This window comes from Tinamus guttatus, unplaced genomic scaffold (genome assembly GCF_059628265.1).
Source record: "Tinamus guttatus ecotype Peru unplaced genomic scaffold, ASM5962826v1 Tinamus_guttatus_pri_ptg000150l, whole genome shotgun sequence".
Classification (NCBI taxonomy): Eukaryota; Metazoa; Chordata; class Aves; order Tinamiformes; family Tinamidae; genus Tinamus; species Tinamus guttatus.
In genome coordinates, this window is record NW_028288684.1 from 118,704 (window position 1) to 136,880 (window position 18,177).

The window sequence follows — 18,177 nt, forward strand, 5'->3', positions numbered from 1 at the left end:
ATATAGTTGGTACTTCAGGAAGCCACATTTCTTTCCATCAACATTGCTTGTCACATTTCTGCTGCAGCACAAGAAGAAAATTAAAATCCTCTAAGAGGGAGATTTTACCTGCTGCCTTTCCACAACTCTGAAGTCTTTCGCTGAGGTGGTTGCAGTTAGTGGGCATCCCTAACATTGAGATTTAAGTGGAATTTCTCTTGCCGAAATTCAAATTCTGTTTCCAGTATTTCAGTTTTTTTTTTCTGCTATCCTGAGATCCCTTTCAGGATGTGATGTACAGTCCTGGTAGCACATGAAGGCTCTTCTCTTGCTACCTTCTGGCACTCACTGGTGTTATGAGGGCATTTCCAAGGCATTTTGTCAGAGTTACCTTTCCTCTCCTCTGCATGCCTGTTCTCACCAAGTCATTTCCCCTGCTTCAGTCCTGCACTCAGTATATTCAGCGGTTAAGTGTTAATTGCTGCACATGGCAGCAAATTAGGATCAGCAGCTGTGAAGATACCATTTTAATTCTGGTACTCTGGGAGCTGTTTCACAAAAGCAGTTATTCCCAGATCACATGTGCTACAGTGATACCAGGAATCCAGGCATTTCCTGTCATGACAAAGAGCTCCAATTGGCTTATGAAATTACTGAAAATAGGTAGGTACATCACATAAACCACAGTATGAGACCAAGGGAAATACTAATAAACACCCATAAATTTCTTAAATATCCTTTTTTAACTCTCACATGCAGGCACCTGTGATGACGTTACCAGCATTTCGCTGGGTGTTGGGTGCCCCACATGGCCCATCTGAGGGGGGGAGATGCAGATGCTCTTGCCCTGTGGTAACCCTGGTGCTCCCTGCAGTCGGTGGCTCTTCATGCCCAAGAGAAAGCCACCGACTGTCGTTCCTTATTGCAGAGCCTGTTGCAAGCACCTGAGCTCAGCCCATGTTCTTCCGCCAGGGGAAGGCGCTCAAGTGGTTCGCCAGGTAACACACTGATTAACCAAAATGTACCAGGCTAATTACCAAATTGATTATAACCTAATGACAGAGGGCCGCTTTTCCCAGCCATGATTGACTGCCCAAAGCATTTTCTTTATGTATCTGCTACAGCACTGCCAATTGTGGAGACTTTCCTGAGGCCATACATTGTGTGAAAACCTGATGAGTCAGTGAGAAGGGTATTTTAAAGAAGCCCTGATGCCAGTCCCTCCAAGAAATGCCTGGAACATTGCCATTTAATGTAGTGACCAAGTTCACTGTCCTCTGTGCTTCCAAAATAACCCTGCTCCTTTGTGTTTAACCACTAGGTGGCATTCCTTACTTAGACATTTTATTTGCAGTCTGTATCTTAGGATAGCGGTTTGCAGATGACATTTCTGGTATTTCAAGCCTGGTTTCCTCTGTAAAAATGCGTTATAGCTATCATACATACCCCCATATGCAAATAATATATGATTTTCCTCTCTTTTATTTCGTCCTGCATAGCAAAGCAGCATTTACATGCAATAGCACTGAAATGACAGACCTCTACGACGTTGTGTTTCTGCAGGTGTCAGACATTGAGGCAAGAGCAGCGCTGCTGGCCTGGTCCCCTCCAGCCAGTGATGCCGGAGAAGATGCTGACAAGAATAATATACCAGAGGTTTATACGTACGAGGTTATGATTTCAAACACCGGAAAAGATGGAAAATACAAAACAGTGTATAGGTTGGTGTCTGTTGTCTTTACTTAAGTACCAGTGCATTGAATTATGTGTGTTAAAATCTCATTAAAAAGCCTGCCTGTTGTTTGCGGATTGAAGTAATTCGTGGTTTTGTGTAACTTCGTTTTTGTAGCAGACTGCTCTCTTTTTGGAGTAAAAATGGCTCTTATTGCTTTAATATTCAAGCATGCTTCCAGCATCTCTTAGCTGTATTTCAGCCATCTACAGTAGTGAATATGTGTTCTCAAATAGTGAGATACGCGAATAGTGAGAAATAAAAATTGTATTTGTAGTTATTTTCTTTGACATATATCTATATTCCTATTGAGTCATCCCTTCTTTCCCCAGAAGTCCCCCTGGCATGAGACAGTCTTTATGACACCAAGTAAAGTAAAAAGATCACCAACTAAAGTAAAAAAAAAAAAAAAAAAAAAAGCCAGAACACAACTCTTAAGAGCAGCAACTTTTGAATTTGAAATTTGCCCATAAAATTTGCTATTAAGGCTGTACAGCTCTTTGTAATTATATAAAACTTTTATATTTAGCTAATGTATCTTAGTCACCATGTATGGATTTCTTTGAAGAAGTTTGTGACCCAGAGGTTAGATATTCCTGTGCTAGAAACTAGAGGGAAAGAAAGAAGCTTATTTCGGTTCTCAGTGAAAGCAGATGAATATATGTCTTGTGTTGTCTTTTGCGGTTACTAGATCATAACAAGTAGCTATATGCACTAATTTACAGTTTTCAAATGCTTGGAGAGATGTTTTAAACATCAGTGTTTCTAAACGGTGTATTTTTAATGTAATAACATGCATGCATACACATGCACATACTCTAGCACACGCAGCTGGTGTTATGGAGAGAAGAGGAAAATGGTCATTTTAAAACAACAACAAAAAGTAAAATTCAAACACAAATGCATCTTTATTTTGCCATATTTAGCAGTAGAAGCAACATGTTATCAAAAATATTTCTTACGGGTTGTAGTTGTGCAATATAATGTGAGTGGGTTAGATAGAAGACGTATCTTTTAAAAAATGTCTGATATTCTGAAACGGTCTCTTAAACCAAATCGTACCTCTTCCAGTGGAGAAGAAAACAAAGTTACTGTAAATGATCTCAGGCCAGCAACTGACTACCATGTAAAGTGAGTATTCTCCTTTTTATCCATAAAATTCAATGATAATGCGTAAATGTGTCATTGTGTCTGTGTATTTCATTTCCTAAGCTTTCAGAGAGTCTTTATCTCATCTTCTCTTCCTTTGACTCACTTTGAGATACTGCTGTTCTGAAGCCAAACATTTTGGCTTAGTTGACGATTTAGTCCAGTTTAGAAAACATAAGAACGTTGCGGCTTTGTCCAATCATCCATGCTCTTTATATCTTTTGTCATGTCAAGATAGTGATACTGTATTTTTTCCCCTTGAGGAAAACAAAGAGATGTCACAGATGTGTCCCTTGCACAGGAATGTTCTTGCTACTGGGCAGTTAAAGAAAACTTTGTGCTGCTTTCACTTTGCTCCAGTAATTCCACCCCCATACACCTTTTTGAATATGCCCCAGCTCAATTTAATCCTACAGTTCTGGTAGAATCTGCTGCATCTGAATGTGGTACTAAAGAATCAGCATGGGGTTGGAAAGGTGTCGTCGTGTGTTCTTCCTTCTTCCTTTTCCTGTGTTGGAGAGTTGCCTTATTTCCTGGTTTAATAGTAATAAAAATAATAATATGAATATGCTAGATTGTTAAAAAAATAAAATTGCAAATCCATAAATTAGGGCTTCCCAAAAAGTTTAGGATTTTCAAGAAAAAATTGCAGAAAGAGAGCATTTTCTGAGAAGCCACTGGAAGTGCAGCATATAAAGGATTTGTCTCTCTTGAGCCATTTAGAGGCAGCTGGTAGAGGAAGAAAAGGCAAGAGAAATGTTTCTGAGTAAGGACCCAAGTCTGAAATATGTATTAAGTTTATGCATGAAGTTTAGAACATCGGCAGTACAGATTAGAGAGAAAATCTTTTTCCTTTGCCTAATGATCTGGTCTTCTGCTCAAAAGGTTCCTGGCCATCAGTATGAGAGAGTCTGCATCCTCTAATGCCAATTTCAGGTTATTGTCCTGGTTCCCAAACTGGAAGCAAAACAGGGTTGGGTTGTTCTTTATCACCTCCTCTCATTAAAGCTGGGCCACTATATGGTCCAGCGTGGGCTCAGGAAAAGGCAGGAGTGGGAACTTGACTTCAAAGGTCCTTGATATGCAGGTGTTTCTCTGTGATTTCACCTCTGTTCATAGTAGTGTTTATGCATTTTACCCAGTGACTTCTTTTTGACTTCTTTGACAAAAAGGACTTATTTTTTCCTGTGTAGATCCCTTTCTCCCAGGCTGCATTCAGATTCTTTCTTACTCCTTGTCGCTGTTGAGTACACAGGAGAATAGATAGCAGATTTACTCTTTGAGGCTGAGCCATCTAACTCTCCTTAAACTAGGAGTTAAACAGAATTAGGCCAGTCTGGACATTGCTGAAGTCACTGAAGACCAGAAAGGCTAAGATATAAAGACAACTGATGAATTATGTATTTGCCATTTCATACAATGGCAAACAATTTTGTGCAACATTATTCAACTCTTAACTGTTTGTCATGCCGTTCTTTAACTCTACAAAGACATATTTCCTGTGAATTGCAGTTCAGGCAACATGAAAACATAAGAACTTCTACATTTTCATAAGCTGATGCAGGTCTTATACCAATGATTGGAGAAAAGATGATTTTCAAAAGCAACAGGGGTATCAGAAATGATTCTACCAAGTGTGAGATACCCAGAAGAAAGTAGCATTGTGTGTTCACTCAAGAAAGAGACATGGCATAGCTATGCAACTGGGGAAGAAAAGCCAGAAAATAATCCCACATTTAATTTTGGAGGAAAGTAGTTAGAAAAACAATTTGCTGAGAGAAAAAGAAGAATTCAGTCTTCTGATGTACATGAAGACCTAGCACATAGTCTTTATTAAAGACAAGGTGAACGTAGACTCAGCAGCTTCCTGGAGGGAGATCAAACGTATGCTGACAATACCTCTTCTTGCTCATCTCAAGAAAGCACCTGTAGAAGAAGAACTATTCAGAATATCAAGCACATCCACAACTGATAATGAGTCTGCAATGTATTACCATTATTTCCCAACCAAAGAACAAGCACTATACATATTTTAAATACAACTGGGGTCAGTACTGGGTCCAGTGCTCTTCAACTTGTTCATCAGTGACTTGGACGAGGGCACAGAGCGCACCCTCAGCAAGTTTACAGATGACACCAAACTGGGAGGAGTGGCTGACACTCCCGAGGGCTGCGCTGCCATTCAGAGAGACCCAGACAGGATGGAGAGTTGGGCAGAGAGGAACCTCGTGAGGTTCAACAAGGACAAGTGCAGGATCCTGCACCTGGGGAGGAATAACCCCAGGCACCAGGACAGATTAGGGGTTGACCTGCTGGAAAGCAGCTCCGCAGAGAGGGATTTGGGAGTCCTGGTTGACAACAAGTTAACCATGAGGCAACAATGTGCCCTCGTGGCCAAGAAGGCCAATGGGATCCTGGCCTGCATCAGGAGGAGCGTTGCCAGCAGGTGGAGGGAGGGGATCCTGCCCTTCTGCTCAGTTCTGGGAAGGCTGCACTGCAGTATTAGGGGCAGTTCTGGGCTCCCCAGTACAAGAGGGACATGGAGCTTCTGGAGGGAGTCTAGCGTAGAGCAACAAAAATGATTAAGGGACTGGAGCATTTGTCATATGAGGAAAGACTTGGAAAGCTGGGCCTGTTTAGTCTGGAGAAGACTGAGAGGGGATCTGATCAATATGTACAAGTACCTTAGGGGTGAATGTAGGGAGGATGAGGCCAGGCACTTCTTCGTGGTGGCCAGCAACAGAACAAGGGGTAACGGGTGTTAAGTTGAAACACAGAAAGTTTAATCTCTATGTGAGGAAGAACTTCTTTCCTGTGAGGGTGACAGAGCCCTGAAACAGGCTGCCCAGGGAGGTTGTGGAGTCTCCTTCTCTGGAGATCTTCCAAACCTGCCTGGATGCCACCCTGTGCCATGTGCTCTGGGTGTCCCTGCTTATGCAGGGGGGTTGGACTAGATGATCTCTAGAGGTCCCTTCCAACCTCAACCATTCTGCGATTCTGTATAAAGGTAACAGATGATAGTAACAGTATGTATAAAAGATTTCTTTCCTGTGGTTCTTTCTGTTGACCAAGATACTTTCTTCTGTTATTTATAGCAGTAACATTTTAAGAATGAGTTAGCATGGCAATACTTGCTGTGAATCCTCAAAATAGTGGCCTTTGGAAATCATATGTTCACACTTTGAAGCAAATGTTACTGGTTGTTTTCCACTTTAGAGTCCAAGCAGAAAGCAACTGCGTAAAGGGGAGTCCTTCAGAAGCAGAGAGTTTTACCACGATGAGCTGTGAACCTGATACTCCAAATCTTCCTAGGATAACTAATCGGACCAAAAATTCTCTTACTTTGCAGTGGAAGGTAAGAATTGTTTAAAAAACTTCAAAATTATTGTTTAAAACTCTTTGATTTGTGAATTGTTTTTTTTAAAAAAAAAAAAAAAAAAAAAAAAAAAACTTGTTTTGTCGATAAAATACCAGTTCCCTGAAACGGGAACTTTTGAGTAAATATAGACTTTATGAAAAAGAAAAGGATTCACAGAAAACTCAAGAGCCTTTGTATATGAAGTTACTGAGGTGGAACAGAAAAGGCTTATTTGAGTGCCTGTCTCCTGCAACTTGGATAACTGATTTCTGTCCTGTAGAACCAATTGCTTTCTCTGTCATTGAACATAAGCTTATGGCATCATCTGATAATGATTGAGATTTAAGCAGACCAGCAATCCACCTACTCAGAAAATCTCTGTAGAACAATATTTTATGTGGCTGACAGAACACTTTTCCAAGTCCGAAATTAAAAATAATAATAATTCATAATTCATACAAGCATCCATTCAAAGGAGACCAAATTAGGACTCCTCCTTAAGTGAAATGGTCATATGAGGAGCACATTGTTTGTTCTCCACTGCGTTTGTCATGATTTGATTAAATGACCAATACACGCATTTTTCCGTTAATGATTTTATATTCAGCTAGAGTTCTAATTTTCATTCTTTACTTTTGCAGGCATCTTGTGACAACGGTTCTAAAATCCACAGTTATCTTTTAGAATGGGATGGAGTAAGCAATTTATTCTATTGCATTTTTACTTTATGTTTTTTAAAAGTAGCCATATGTGACTGTACACATGAGGTTTTATAAAAAAATATGACTTCTGTCCAGAGACATGTGACAAATACTGAGTTCCTGAAGGGATTATGGAAAAAATTATTTCCCTATTTTTTTTCTTAGAGTATATAATTTAATATACTGTCACTTTTAATAGTGTCTTTTTTTACCTGTAGTCAAATACTTTCTCCTAGAGCTCACAGTGGAGACACCCACAAACATCTTCAGATCCCGACCTGGAGAGCTAACCTGAGAGGGAGATGGCAGAGCTGTAGAAAGTGTTTTTTTTTCTTCTGACCTTGTGGAGCTGTGAAATGGAGGGGGAAAAAAAAAACAGTGTATATATAAAATGTTATGTAACACCTGACTGTTTGGGGTATTCTTGGGTTGTGTTACACTTTAAAAATGTAATTGACCTGAAGCTTCTGCTATTTTGCTAGACTCATTAATTTAATAAGGTGATTAATGTATTCTTCTTTTTTATTTTTCTTTTTTTAGGGAAAAGGAAATGGAGAATTTTCCCAGTGTTATTATGGCCAACAGAAGCAGTATAGGATTACTAAACTATCACCAGCAATGGGGTACACCTTTAGACTAGCAGCCAAAAATGACATGGGGATGAGGTAAATATTCCTGCTGCATACATAAACATGTAACACATATGCACATGTGCATGCTTGTTTAGGAAAAGCATGTACTGGCACACAAAGATCATCTCGTTTGTCTAGTTTGCAGTCTACCTGCAAGTGCTATGAATGCAGAACCACTTATTTCCCAGCATAGTATGGCTACATCCTGCAGCTACTACATATGTACATGTTTACCACATAACCTGCTACAAATCTCAGCTGCTTGGAAGCAGCTTAGTCTTCAGATAATCAGCCACTTTTGCCAAACTCGCCCCTACTCCCTTAGCAACCTGCTCAAACATGTGCACACAGTGGCTTTTGTGTCTGATGCAATGAGTACTGCTGCTAAAATGAAGGGGAACCTGCTACAGAGATAAGTAGCTGAGCTGAAGGGCCAGAACTGAATTGTTTATTAAACCCTGCCAAACTCGTGCTGATGCTGTGCAGACCAGAAGGGCACCTGCTATGCTGCTCTGCGCTGCCCTTTGAGTGAGGCAAACTTGCTCTGTGTTGACACACCTGAGTTATTTTCTTGAGCTCCTGTAGCAATTTTCCAGGACTTACCAACCCTCCTTATATTTGGAGCTGTGGTGACAACACTATAAAGAAGTGTCAGGAATTCTACTGAAGGAGGAAGTAAGTGTGGTGAAAAGCACATTTCCTCCTGCAGGTACATCTGCATTATGCTCTTTGTCATATTTCATAATGCCCTTTGCCTGTATTTCTCCAACTACCTAGACTATTTCAGTGCCTTGTTCACCTGTGAAATGGGCACAATACAAAACTAAAAAATCATCCTGAACATCTAGAGCTTATTATAAATGTTTAGGATTTGTGGGTAGGATATCTTTAATAGCTCGTTCTCAGGATTTATAAAGCACAAACTTCACTTCAAATTTTTGAATGAATGGTATCAGGCTTCAATAAAGGATGCAAGAACTTAAAAATATTTTTTTTTCCTGCTTATAGCTACGTTATTGGAGGCATCAGTTCCTGGGAGTGATTTCTAGGCTTCAGGTGAAGGGATAAGTCTGACTATTAAGGAGATTCACAAGGAGATATTTGAGGGAGCAGTACCTGCTTGGACGGTGTCAAAAGACTGTGAAGAACAGGGTGCCAGACCTGAGGCAGTATAATTCATGCTGGAGAAAAGAATCTTCTGCAAACTGCTGAATACATAGAAGCAGCAGCTGGTTCAGGAGGTCTTTGAGATGCATGTTAGAAGGCTTTGGAAAGCGCCCAGGGAAAGCAGTATTGGAGACATTCCTTATTCACCTGCTTTGGGAGGCTGTCACGAGCCCCTGTGGCGGGCTGGGTTGTCTTTTGGTGTGCTCCTGCACAGCTGTGGTTACAGTATTGCCTTCTGGAAGTTGTTCCTGGAATTAACTGTTCACTGAGATGCTCCTGGGTTTTGTCCTGATGGCAGATAGCTGGAAGCATTCAGAAGCAAGAGACAGGGAGAGTTAAGCAGGGTCCAATGCTCGAGTCAACCTCCCATTCCCCATTTATTTCTGAGTGTAAACGTCCCCTCTAGCAACATCTACACACACTGCACATCTCTGCAGTGTAAGCTAGTGGGAAGCACTGATCGGTTAAGGACCCTTTTCTTAAACTAATCACACAAAATCAATATTTCTAGCCCTGTAGAAATGCACTTTATTGTCTTTTTAGTATTATTTAAGAGGTCTCTTCAAATGATATTTATTAAGATAGAGTGGCAGTTTATTTCATATTTCGTAAAGTTGAGAATCTTAGGCCTCTGGAGGCAGGATTTTGTCTAAATGATGTTATCAGCAAAAATAGATAGTTGTCTTTGCAAGTTGCTCATGTTCTTAGACCTAATTCTAAGCACACATGAAATTTGGCTAAACAATTGGGAAATAAAATCTATTTAAAGATAGATAGTATTAATGTACTTCTGAGTGATATTTTAGAGCCAATGTGGGAATCACTAGAACTCTTTAGTTGATTCCAGTGTATTTTGGAGTGGTTCAAACAAGTTAAAAAAAAAAAAAAAAAAAAAAAAAAAAAAAGCTCTATGTTGTTCGTTGGGATTTTTAATATGATTTTCATTTTTAGATGTGTTCTGAGGTAGCTGCTGCAGTGGTTTGTTGTGAACAGACAGGGCCGCAGTGACTGCTTAGCCTCTCTTTATGCTTTCTTAGCATGCCTACATAATGTTGAATTTCTTTTCAGTATATACCATATATGGATTACGCCTTCATTTTAGACGTTTTCCTTCTTCTTACTTTTTCAAGGAAAAAATACTATTTCCCCGAGTTTAAAAGGTTTCCTCTTGCTTGACATTCACTTCTTGTTTCCTGCTTCCCAGAGCATTTCAGAGACTGCACATTTGCGTAGCCTTCATGTCTGTTTGGTCACGACACCTTCCTGCTGAGATTGCTCAGGAAAAGTCAAGTTTGAACCACAGACTTTTAGACTGAATTGTATCTTTGTGAGACCAGTTTTGTGTATTAAAAAAAAAGGGGGGGGAACAACTCTCAAGCCCTTCTTTGATCTGATAGAGAAGCAACAATTTCTAACTGATGTCAGCTGGTTTAGAGGAGATGGATGTATATCAAGTCATCTATGCTAGCGAAGCAGTGCTATCCATCCCTCTGCTTTCCAGTAGCTTTTTCTTTCTGTACCTTCACAGTATGTGAAGCACGTAAGTTTGCACAATCAAAATGTATTTTGGGGTCTTTCTGTATATGCTTTTAGTTCTTTGTGTTTAAATTTTGAATAGAAGGACACTATTGTACATGGCTGTACAAGTTTTAAAATAAGGACTTAATATTAAAAAAAAAAAAAGAAAGTATTTTGGTTAGCAAAGCATACCAAAATTGCATAATACCCAAAAGTCTTTCAAATGTGAACACGTAAACCTTGTTTGAACGATTTGCTGCTGACACACTCATGGGCAAGTTACGAAGTCATTTGCATGTACCAGCCTGCAGTTTCCAGTTTGTGTGTCCAAGAAGTTGTCGTAGCTGTGTTCAGTAAGAATAATGTTGTTCTAAATATTAATTATTGCCTGTAGATAGTTTACATACTGTTTGTTTTAAACAGCGGTTTTAGTGAAGAAGTCCTGTATCATACCTCAGGCACTGCCCCAACCACACCAGCAAGCCCTTTGCTGATTAATGCTGGAGTTACTTGGTTATCTCTACAGTGGACTAAACCCTCAGGAACACCATCAGATGAAGGAATCTCGTATATATTAGAGATGGAGGATGAGAACTCAGTAAGTGTAGCATACTTCTTCTCCATTAGAAGAGAGACTGTAATGATGCACGGTTACATTTAAGTGTAACATTTATTATTTGTGCTAGAGCATTCTACAAGGACTGTTTTAAGGTGTATCAGTGATGTTTCATAAAGTTAAATATGTTGAAATGGTCAAAAAGTTCTTCACTTGTTTTCCTATCTTACCAAAGATAAACTATCACTTTACATGCTATTTAGTCTTATGTACTGGCTTGGGAAAAAATGAATTAAAAAAAAAAACTTATCTTTGCTGTGACCAAGCCACATAGCTTTATCATTTATTATGGCAGTAATCTTTATTAGTCTAATTAAATCCTAATCCTGCAAAGGCTTTTCCAATGCTTTTAACTCTGTGAATGTGACTGAATATGTGAGTAAACGTTAAGTCTTCCAAGAGCTGGAACAAAGTCCTTGCAACATGAAGTGTGGTCCCTTCAGATGTCCTTTCAGTTCTTCTACCTTAGTCATTTTAGTCAGCCCTGCTTTACCATCAAAATTGCTTAGTATCATTTCTGTTGGCAGTAGATACATTTTTCTTTAACCCTTCTTTTCTCCTCTTCTGAATTGGAATTGCATGAGAATTGCTGGTTGTGATTTTTTTCCACTATTTTTATACTTTGTTTCCTGCACATCTTTCCACATTCTAGAAGTAACATATCATATGTCTGCAAAATGAAGTTAGACTTCTTACTTTGCAGAGAGGCACAGTAATTACTGCCCAAAGCACAGGGGTTTTGCTGTTGCTGTTGTTTGTTAAAATGATGTTACACAGTCTCGTCTATAAATATAACATTTCAAGTAATCATATTTAATTCTGCAGGGATATGGTTTCAAGCCAAAATATGATGGTGATGATCTTACCTACATAGTGAAGAATCTGAGGCGTAGTACGAAGTACAAGTTTAGGGTAAGATTTTTCCCATATTTTATGTTTTATTTGTGAAAGAATAGCTTGAAATTCTGACTCAGAACCGGGAGAGGGCTTATCTTAAAGAAAAGCAAATTTGATGCCAGTGCCTCTTATATTCAGCCCCTTAAGGCGGTAGCAGCTGAACACCTGCTCCATTAGCCATGTCTGTAGCAGCAATGGGAACCTTTGCTTCGAAAGGGCAGAGCACAATTGCAGGCATCTTGAAATGCATCATTCCAGCTAGTGACTCAGTGATCTTAACAGTTGTGCGTTGCGTTGCATTTTGTTTTTCTTTCAGTTTGTTTCTGGGTCGCTAATATGTGAGTAATACTGCTTGGTATAGTCTATGAGTAGACTCTAAACGCATGCAAAAGTGCTGGGGTCCAGAAGCCACAGTCAGCATTACCATAGCACTGATACCCAAGCCACTAAAACATTCAGGTCACTGAGGTGCTGAACCCGCTCTGGGAAGCCCTAGGGGTCTGAAATCACCAGCTCAGGATCAAGCTACTCTGGAACAGTCACGAGGATTTTGGAACAAAACTGAAGTTTATTATTCAAAATTAAAAATACTCATTTTTAATTCAATCTGTAAACAGAAGTCTCCATTCATCTCCACATGAGATATAAAGGAGAAACAAATACTGTTAATTAGATCTTTATTTTTTATTAGATGAGGAAAGACTTAATTAGTAGTAATACTCCTTAAAGCTTTTGAAGGAAGCTTTGTAACCATCGGAAAACGTATTGTAATCCATAAATGCTAACTGTGCCTGCTTAACTTCATTTTTCAAGAGCACAAAGACAACCAGATAGCTGTTAATCCTGTAAAGGGTATTGGGAGATACTGTATCTGCAAAACCGGTTAGTTCACATTTCCTCTTCTCAGTCTGTCCTGACATTACAGCAACCAGATGAATGCTGCAGGATTTTTAAACAAATTTAAAAGCCACGTGAAACATAATTGATTTTTACATAATTGCAATTTCAGCTGAATTGACCCTTCCTCCTTTTTTTTTTTTTTAGGACCCTTAGTTTCTCACTAGGAGCAAAGAGGAGTGAGTATGTGCTAGGCTAACTGCAGGCACAACCAGGTGGTGTCAGGAGGAAGAATTTGTTTCCTTAGAACCGTAGAGCAGTCTGGGTTGGGAGGGAGCCCTGCGGATCATCCGGGCCAGCCCTCTGTTGGAAGCAGGGCCTTAGATGAGGCCGTTCAGCCAGGCTGAGACTCCAGTGTTTCCAGCAGGGGAGCTCCCACCAGTGCTCTGCCATTTTTTCTCTTCTCATGGGGACAAATATTTAGACCCAGGCAGATTTTTTCCAAATGCAACTTGTGACCCCGGCGTCTTGTCCCTTCCATAACTACCTGCCAAGGATTACATCTCCCTCCCAAGCTCTCTCCTCTCGGGACAGAACAAACCCAAGTCCTTCAGCCCTTCCACAGATGTCAAGTTCTCCAACCCGCTCAGCATCTTCTTGTCTCTCTGCTGGACTAGCCATTTTTGCAGTGTCTCCCTTGAAATTGGAGGGGCTCTTTTCTTTTGTTAATGCAAGTTATTCCTATAATTATGTTTTCTAATCTCTAAGTGTATTTAAATAGTCTTAAAATTTTAAATATAATGTTTTAGAAGTATAAGAGGACTTCTTAATTTATCCTAATTACTCAGATTTTTTTTTAGCAGCTGATAAACCATCACTTTTTCCTCCTTAATTAAACGATATTTTGACTTGAAGGGGAAGTGAAATACAACTAAATATTTTAATACTTCTAACTTCCCTCAGTGAAATCTGTGGAATTTTTCTGATACCCAAATTGCTATTCATTTATTGCTGTTAGATGAACACTTACACCATAGTGTAATTAGTAAGAGCATCCAATAAATGGTTTTCTGGTGCTGAGATGGCTAATTTAAAGATTTAGCTTTTACCACTGTTTCTTCCAGATTAAAAAAAAAAAAAGAAAGAAAGGAAAAAGGAAACTATAATACAGTTAATAAATATTTTATTATGATGTCAGGTCAAGTTTAAATCTGAAAGAAAACAGTAACTTATTTTGTCATTTGTTCATGAGAGTTGAAGGAAACGCTGACATAATATTATAGTTTGAAAGTTCCCACTTTGTGATACGTGTTTTTTTCCATCTTTATGGTTTTCATGCTTTTATATATTTTTTCCTGACCCTTGTGTTTCATTATAGATAAACTATATAACTCCAGTAAAAGAACTATTTCTTAGTCCTGATTACTGAGCATCTCAGGTCTTTTCAAAAATTTCTCATACTTGTGACTTAAGATAATTCATGAGATATTGTGCAGCCCGAGATTTCATTTATGTCATTGAGATCCACAGATCTTGAGTACCTTTTACAGTCAGGCTGGCTTATGTGTGCAAATAAGGATATAGGAGCCTAATTTTAGACACCAACACTTGAAAGTCTGGAGAATATGGGGGTTCTGTGTTTTTTTGCAACTTCACAGTTGGTTTTATTGTTTCATCTTTTAAAGGACTAACATTTTTTTTTTGCTGGCAATTCACAGCCATAGTGTAATTCAGTTTTTAACTTCAGTAAAGCAGTTGACTAACTATGGGACCAAGAATGAAGGTATATGATAATTTTATTTCTTTTGTTTTATTTTCAGTCTCTCTGGCTACACATACATCTAAGTTTTGTCTTATTGTCAGCAAGAAATAGCAAACCAGTAGTGAACATGTGTTATCTGTTTATATATATATATATATTTTTTTTTAATGTATTTACAGGTCATTGCCTATAACTCAGAAGGGAAGAGCTGTCCAAGTGAGGCAGTAGAGTATGTTACTTGCCCAGACAAGCCTGGAGTTCCTTCAAAGCCCTCAGTGAAGGGAAAAATTCACGCACAGAGTTTTAAAATAGTTTGGGGTAAGGTTAAAAGGTTACTATCCAGACCTGTACAGATAGTTCACTGTATTTTATATGTGGTATGAAGAAGGCAGGATTTTGCATGAGTATTTTGCTCTCAACTCTACCAAAAGGATCGTAATGGCTCAGTTGAGCAAAATATTAACCCAAAATGTTTCGAGTGACAATGTGATAGTGTCATTAACATGGGAAGAATAATATATATGTTATAGTAGGTACTGTTACTGCAGGGGCTGCAATATTTTTTTTTAAATAGCAGTGTTAATTTATGTGCTGAGTTTTTCTGCCATAAAAATCAGAGGCCACAATGCTCTGCTTTATCAAGAGCTGCTCCAAGTTCAACCTGTTTAACCTGTTTCTGTCTCAAAATATTTGAAGGTTTGTGGAATTCTGTCCTTAAATCATTTTGAAATACACTTGCTTGTAAATTGGTGGGGTAAGAATCTTTTCCTATGCGAATTACGGTGCCATGAGGATCAGTGTCAGCAAAACCAAAATCACATTGGCTTCCATGCCTTCTCCTTGCTTCGGAGTAACTGAGGTGGTGGCCACAGCATCTCCCAGGCGCTGGATTCACTACCACATTTCCAATGACAGATTATGCAAGGGTCATGATCCAGCAGATTTGGATAGTGGGGCACTTGAAGGGTTTTTTGCTCCCCTAAATGAGCACCCATGCCCAATGGTGTCAGCTGTGCCTTTTGCAAATTCTTCCAGATAGCTACAAGGACTTTTAATTTGCTTTGCTTATTTGAAACTTGCTCTTTTTTGACAGATCCACCAAAAGACAATGGAGGAGCAGCAATAAATACGTATGTTGTGGAAATGTCTGAAGGCTTAAATGGTGAGTTTTAAGTCTATGCGTTCACATTGAGCTATATGTTCTTTTTTGTGTGCCTTCAGTTGTAAGTTATATGGGAGAAGTAAAATATTTATTATGATAATCAATGTCAAGCAGGGGATTGTGATGATTAAAAACATAGCAGTATTGATATTTGTGTCCTGGAACTTCTGTTTCTTTGGCCTAGAAAATGCCATAAAACTCTCGAAAGGGATACTGCAAGTTTAACTTGTTGCTTAGAAGTTTTGGAAGTCAAATGACATTTTTCTGTTCTGAAATAAACTTAGGGCAGCTCAGATAGCCACACAGCGTGGCTGGGTTTGTGACAGAGATGGATGGAACATTAGTGCTGTAGTTATCAGCATTAAATGAGGACAGTGGTGCAGCTAGGATAAATATTTCTGCTATGTTTTCTGTCCTTTCACGCACAAGTGAAATAATAACAATATTTCGAAATCAGCCATAGAGCTGTACAGGTCAATTATTTGAAAATCTAGACCTTTTAAGTACCCATCTTGAATTAAGGAACGATCTTGTTGAGATTGAAAGCATAGACTTTTCCAGTTCTCTGTCAGGCTAAGCAAACTATCCCCAAGTTATAAAGGCAGCCCTGTGATTTGCCTGAATCTTTGATAATGATCAAGTGAGTTATACATATGTTTAGTTCCTAATGCTCTGAAGTTCTAGGATGCATTGAATTTTTGAGCAACTTAAGAGCCCGGTTTTCCACTTTAAGCTCTTAGAGAGAGAGAATCCTAAAGAGGTTCTGAATTAAGAGTTAGACTGAATTATAGAGAAGAAAATCATTGTTTCAGGTGCTGCTGAGACATTCAGGAATATAGGATCGAGCTTTATCAATTGCAGATTGTAGTCACCACGTGCAAAATGAATGTATGCTATTAAATGTTTCTTTTACATGGAAATTTTTGCTTACGTATTTTGCCTATTTATTTGGTTATGATATTTACAGCACTTGCTGGCCCAGTAATAAATACTTTGTTATTCTCTCTTGGTCAGTGTGAAAACCAAATAAGGGAGATTCTTCACTTCCAGACATGTACACAAATTTGTCTAGGAAACAATGTGTTAATTAAACCTTTTCCAGGAAACTCCAAGCAAGCCTAAATTTTTTTTTGACGGATGTCAGGCCCGCACTTGTTCAGTGAAGCTAGGATACCTGCTGGTGCTGAAATGTGGAAAATTACACCTTGGCTCATTGTATACTTTACTTTTTAACCTTTCAGGAAGCAGATGGGATGTAATATACAGTGGAGCTGCCAGGGAACACTTGTGTGACCGACTAAATCCTGGTTGTTCCTATCGCTTGCGTGTATACTGCATTGGAGAAGGAGGACAGAGCACGGTAATCATGAGCTGTTTTTTCAATTGTTATTAAATTAAACTTCTCCAGCATTAAGAAGACCTGGTCCAGCAGTTAGTAACAGGTACTGTCAGAGGAGTAGTTGTGCAGATGTGCCTAAGAAAATAACCAGAATAAGCCCTTCAAAAAAGTTCTGGTATGGATGCACAGTGTTTCAAGTTTCTGGCCATATCTTAAAATAATAAACATGAACATTCTCTGCTCATGCTATATTTTACAGAAACAAACACTGTGTGTCTTTCTTGTAAAACACGGTGATAGAATGGCCTTTCTCAAGCCTGTAGAGTCCCAGGACAAGGCAGCAGTGCAAGCTGCATGTTTGCCATGTGGTCAGTGTAGCACCCTTGTCTGAACAACAGAGTCCACCTGGTAGGGGGGGTGGGAGCATTTCCTCGAGCTGACAGGGTTGTGCTCTGTCCCCTCCACTATTTTTGTCAGCCACTATCAAGCTGTTCACTGCTTTTCAGCATCCCCTCATCATTTGCTTCCTCACATACACATTTTACATACATGCACCCTTTCCCCTCACTTCTGTGGCCTTTTCAACCTCCAGCCCCAATATGTCGTGCTTTGTCTAGCAGTCAGCCCTGGCTGTGTCCAGATTTCCAGCAGGGCTTCCATGGAAGCTAATCCCCTGTATCCCTGGTTCAGATTTTATACAGATTTTCCCTTGGTATTTCACCTTCGTGTGTTCTCCATTGCCATAGAAGTCTCCTGTGAAAATAGCTGTGTCCACAGCCACCTCATCGTAAGAACAGATCTGGATTCCTCCAGTGTTGGCTCAGCTCTGTGCTGCCCTTCTTGCTGCAGTTCAGTACCCTTGTTGTGCAGGGGAAGAGGGAATACAGTGTATTTAGCGTCTTCTGATCCACATGTGTCTCCAGAGATTCTGCTTTTTGTGTAAGATCTGGCCTCAGTGCACCAGTAATTCCAGAGTAGATGAAAAGCAGCCCATCTTCCAGTCCCCTGTTACCTGAGCAAGTGTAGAAAGCAATTGGGAAACGATGCTCTTCGGGATAGTTTCTGTGCTGAACATTTTGCCCTACCAGCTTCATCTGCTGTGTATTACTGCACAGTTGGAAGTTTGTTAAGTCTTACTAAGTGATGAAAAAGTCCAAATAATATTTTTATCATTTTTGATTACCATTTTTGCCCGTATATGTTTTTTAAAAGGTTTCTGCACAGAAAGAAGTGTGTGTTTTCCCATGGGAAAAATAAAACGACTTTATATGAACATGTTGTGCTTCTGGTGTCTATGCTAGGTTTTGTACTGGTACATAACTTCTATT

The 18,177-nt window shown here is 39.3% G+C and overlaps 1 protein-coding gene across 2 annotated transcripts in view; it reads left to right on the forward strand.

Moving 5' to 3' along the window:
* FNDC3A (fibronectin type III domain containing 3A) overlaps nucleotides 1-18,177 on the forward strand; it is a 103,941-nt gene that overhangs the window by 76,077 nt on the left and 9,687 nt on the right. For both annotated transcript variants that reach the window (XM_088522166.1, XM_088522165.1), the window contains exons 8-17: nucleotides 1,543-1,700; nucleotides 2,783-2,842; nucleotides 6,077-6,215; nucleotides 6,860-6,913; nucleotides 7,460-7,584; nucleotides 10,660-10,834; nucleotides 11,678-11,764; nucleotides 14,528-14,666; nucleotides 15,442-15,510; nucleotides 16,752-16,870. In XM_088522166.1, the coding sequence (XP_088378292.1) occupies nucleotides 1,543-1,700; nucleotides 2,783-2,842; nucleotides 6,077-6,215; nucleotides 6,860-6,913; nucleotides 7,460-7,584; nucleotides 10,660-10,834; nucleotides 11,678-11,764; nucleotides 14,528-14,666; nucleotides 15,442-15,510; nucleotides 16,752-16,870 (1,125 nt within the window). The remainder of the gene's footprint in view (nucleotides 1-1,542; nucleotides 1,701-2,782; nucleotides 2,843-6,076; nucleotides 6,216-6,859; nucleotides 6,914-7,459; nucleotides 7,585-10,659; nucleotides 10,835-11,677; nucleotides 11,765-14,527; nucleotides 14,667-15,441; nucleotides 15,511-16,751; nucleotides 16,871-18,177) is intronic.